Here is a 4,265-nt window from a genome sequence, read left to right as displayed (position 1 = left end):
CTATTTATACAAATCCCTTGGCACTAAAAATCGAAAAGCCTCATCTTCCTTTTGTACAAAAATGCTCAAAAAAAATATTTTGGGACTAACTTTTATGAAGAGGGCTGCTCTGATTCAAGTGTCACCTTTCTTCTTTTCATGTCTAAGCAAATCTACAAGCCCTAAAGAAAACACTCTTAATTAATGCGCTAAAGGGTTGTTTGGTATAAATTAGAAATGGGATTTGCACTTTTTATTGCACTCAATTTCTTTTTTCCAGATTTTGCCTATATCTTGTGCTACTCTAATGGCATCCAAAGATGCACCAGAGAGGCCTCTTCTTGAGAAACCAACTGCATATATCCCACTTTTGCCTTTCCATCCATTCGGTAGGTTTGATTTGGGAAATCCATCTCTTGAAAAGAAAATAATAATAAAAAAAAATCTTGACTTAATGAATTTATTTGTTACAATATGTCCAAACAAGAATCCTTGAACAGCTTAGATATTCTCGACCTAAAAATACATCTCATATTAGATTAGATTAAAATAAAGTTGAACAACAAGCACTGGGAGAAGGAAAAAGAATGAAAGAATAAAGTATTTTTTTGTCCCAGAAAAATTAATTGAGAAGAAAATATCGTATTAGTATTGTACGTCTGGTACATTAATTGTATAATATCGAGAGTATTGAACAGTATTGTCAATTTTTTGAATTAAGTCCAATATATAGATATTAATAGTTATATACAAATCAAAACATATCCCACTAACCTGACTAGCGACTATATTACACATCAAAATAGTATATTAACGATTACTAAAAATGATGTGTGGAGAAAAGATTGGATGAAAAAATTGATTATATTTTAAACTGACAAATGATAGAACGCCACATGACATTATGTAAATCTTGATATATATACGACATTCACCTTCCATAACTGTTATATAAATCCACCCCAGTCCACTCAACCTCCCCCCACCCCACAACACACACAAGTGTGTATATATAGAGAGAGAGAGAGAGAGGGGGGGGGGGGATTCTAACCTTTAACCAAGATGGGACATTGCTGCAATACCCAGTTGCCAAGATGACAGAATCAATTTCAAGAATTTGCCCGTTGACCAATTCAACTTTCCCAGTTGAAAACCTGTTAATTCCAGGGACAATCTTGATTTTACCAGATCTAATCTGTTTAAGGGCACCTATATCCAGGACAGGGGTTTTCCCTTGAATGTTCTTGAGCTGTAAAGGACCAGTGGATGGCCTCTTAAGCCCATACTTTTCAACATTTCCTAGGATTAATCTTGCAGCTGCTAGCAGTGTTTTATCCACAACCCAAACTGGCAACCACATTGTTAGCTTAACTGACAACTCGAATGTCGATTTCCCAAAAATTTCCCTCGGCAGTATATGAACCTACGCATTTTAGTTAGGAAAAATGTTAAAATCTTGTTCACTGTATGTAAAGTATTTGAGATAAAACAAGAAAGACAAGATTGACTGACCGAGCTGCGAACCACCATTAATGGAAGTGCATTATGGTGGCAAAGATCAGGAGAAACTTCCATTCCTGAATTTCCACAGCCAACAACTAGTACATTCTTTCCTTGATAAGCCTCACCTGTTTTGTAATCACAAGCATGCAAAACACTGCCGCCAAATTCTTGCAACCCTTCGAATTCGGGCACAACCTTCTCAGCATTTTCTCCGGTAGCCACCATGAGCCACCTGCAAATGTACTCTATAGTCGAATCATCATTCCTCAGGGTCTTAACGCGCCATAAGTCACATGTTTCAACGAACTTAGCAGATTGAACCGACTCATTGAACCTAGGATTGATATCAAATTTTTTTACATATGATTCAAGGTAGTCGATGAATTGGTGTTTCGTGGGGTACTCTGGGAAGTTTTCTGGGAATGGATGGTATGGTAACTCGCAGAATTGTTTTGGAAGATGAAGTTTAAGTCGATCATAGGTCCGATTTTGCCATAAAGAGGCAATGCAGCTAGCTCTTTCAAGGATCACAAATGGAACCCCCTCTTGTTTAAGGCCAGCACCAACTGATAAGCCTGTTGGACCTGCCCCAACAATTACAGGGCCATTTACCAGTATGCATCGACCGGAAAATAGATCATCGAAAGTAGTATCCATTGGTGGTGGCATACAAAGATTACAAGGATTCATCAAGAGTTTATATAAAACTGGAAAATGGAAATGTTGGGAAGCTTTCAAAATGTTTCCAAGGAATTTATGCGATTTGAATGAGAATAGGACAGAAGACAGATAAATAGAGAGAGGGCACAGACAACGTAATCTCCAGTTTGAAGAATTGTGTGGAGTGGGTTAAGGGTTCAAATAGAGGAGGTGGTGTTGAGGGTAGCTGATAATTGGACTTGAAAAAGGAAGATTTGATTGTCCTTTCGGATAATTGAGACATGTCAACTTTCTGAATTATTCTACTTGTACCGATATGATTTTGTATAGATAAGTTGACAGATGCATGCACCTATCAATACAAAAATTCTGTTCAAGTAGAAAAATTCTAGTTCTAAACTACTGCCATAAAGATAAACTTGAAATTTGTTACGCTTAAGCCCTCAAAAGAAAACACTTGAATAACTTAAAAATGACCGATAAAATAGTGACAACTGCAAAGACACGCACGCAAAAGAGAATAAATCATATGTGAATACTAGTGTTCTGTTCAAAAATATGGTGGGGAGCTTAGTGTTACAATTTACAGTATTCGACTAATACTAGAGAAGGACATAGAGAAGGATCAAATAAGCAAGGGCTACTGTAGTACATGGCTCAGGTATAATGAATAGGTATCATGGTCTTGAGGTTATTGGTAGAGGCTAGGGTTACTTTGAGAGAGATTCGAATGGTGGTGCACGTGTTGGCGTAATATAGTCCATAGTCGTATTTTTGAAGAGGCTAACAACATGAAATCTTGGAAATATCTAGTATTATTGATAAGTGCATTTATGTCCTTATTCGGACTTCTATTCTTAATTTATTATATATAAATTGAGCAATTATCTACTTAATTTGTATAAATTATGTTAATTGTAGAAAATTCCCAACTTAAATACAATTTATATAAAAGAGGTTATTTGTAACTTAATTGGAGTTTATTTCAAGCAATTGAATATTAACCGGATTGCATGAGATCAATTGGAAATATTAATGGAGCATTCGATAAAAATTTATAAAGTTTCGAGAGTGAAATTTGATATTTGGAAAGTTTGAGGAGTAAATTGTAAACTTTGAAACTTGTCTTGGATCAATAATTATGATTTTGGAATGATGAGGACTTAATTGCAAAATAATAGAAGATGAAGAACTAAAGTCATGTGAGAAAAGGACTCCAATTGAACAAGGAATTTATTTCCTTTTATTTCTAATGCTTTTTGGTAGAAACCAATTTGAACTCTTTTGTGGAAATTAAGTTGAACAATGATTTTATTTAAATCTTGTTTTATAAATACATACCCAAGTCCAACAATTTAAAGGGGCTTGTGGAGTCCTATTATACATATACATATACATTCAAACCAAGGATTAGGGATTCATTATACATATATTATTCAAGCCAAAAGGAGTGAAAAATCAAGAAATCAATCAAGAAGTTAGGGTTTCAATGATTTCCTTGGTGCAAGGTATTCATCATTTTCTTGGTTTTCTTTAATACCTGGTGATACAGTTTAATTCCTTCTTGTTTTATTCTTCTCCCATGATGTGTAATTAAGTATCTAGTTAGGATAAATGATTGTAATCTAAATTTAAACCTTATTTTTAATTAAAGAGTTTTATATCTCAAATTGATTTTGCGAATTGTTTTTACTTCTAATCTTAAAGCTTGGATTAATTGGCCACTAATTCATTGATTTTGTGAACAATAATTACGTAGAAATGCGAATTATTTGTTTAGACCATGTAGTAAAAGTCAGCAACTAGTACAAAACGTGGGGATACTTTTGCTATTTATTAAGGCCATTACACGAATTCTTAGAACATAATTACATTTAACTAAGATTAATTTATATAGAGATGTTGAATTAAATTAGTTAAATAAACTTAATGAGAACTCAATATGGGTAAATTGAATATATTAGAAAGAATTCGATTAGGTAAACATAATCAATTGTATAAAACTTATTGATTGAGGTAAAGGGGATAACTATGGTGAACTTATAAATCCTAACACTTAAACCATCATATAAAAAAAGTCAATTTTATTATTTAATTTAGAGCTTGTACGTAGTGATTTTGAA

General features: G+C 33.7%; 1 protein-coding gene across 1 annotated transcript; it reads right to left on the bottom strand.

Annotated features, from left to right (window-relative positions):
• Positions 1–210: 210 nt before the first annotated feature.
• LOC111371112 (probable indole-3-pyruvate monooxygenase YUCCA3) lies at positions 211–2,139 on the bottom strand. The gene is made up of 3 exons (XM_022993020.1): positions 1,492–2,139; positions 1,031–1,402; positions 211–429 (listed from the first exon to the last, which is right to left on the bottom strand). Exons 1-3 carry the CDS (start codon positions 2,137–2,139, stop codon positions 211–213), a joined length of 1,239 nt encoding a protein of 412 aa, XP_022848788.1.
• Between the last annotated feature and the right edge of the window lie 2,126 nt (positions 2,140–4,265).

Source organism: Olea europaea, chromosome 22 (assembly GCF_002742605.1).
Source record: "Olea europaea var. sylvestris chromosome 22, O_europaea_v1, whole genome shotgun sequence".
Classification (NCBI taxonomy): domain Eukaryota; kingdom Viridiplantae; phylum Streptophyta; class Magnoliopsida; order Lamiales; family Oleaceae; genus Olea; species Olea europaea.
This window is presented reverse-complemented; position numbering and strand designations above follow the sequence as displayed.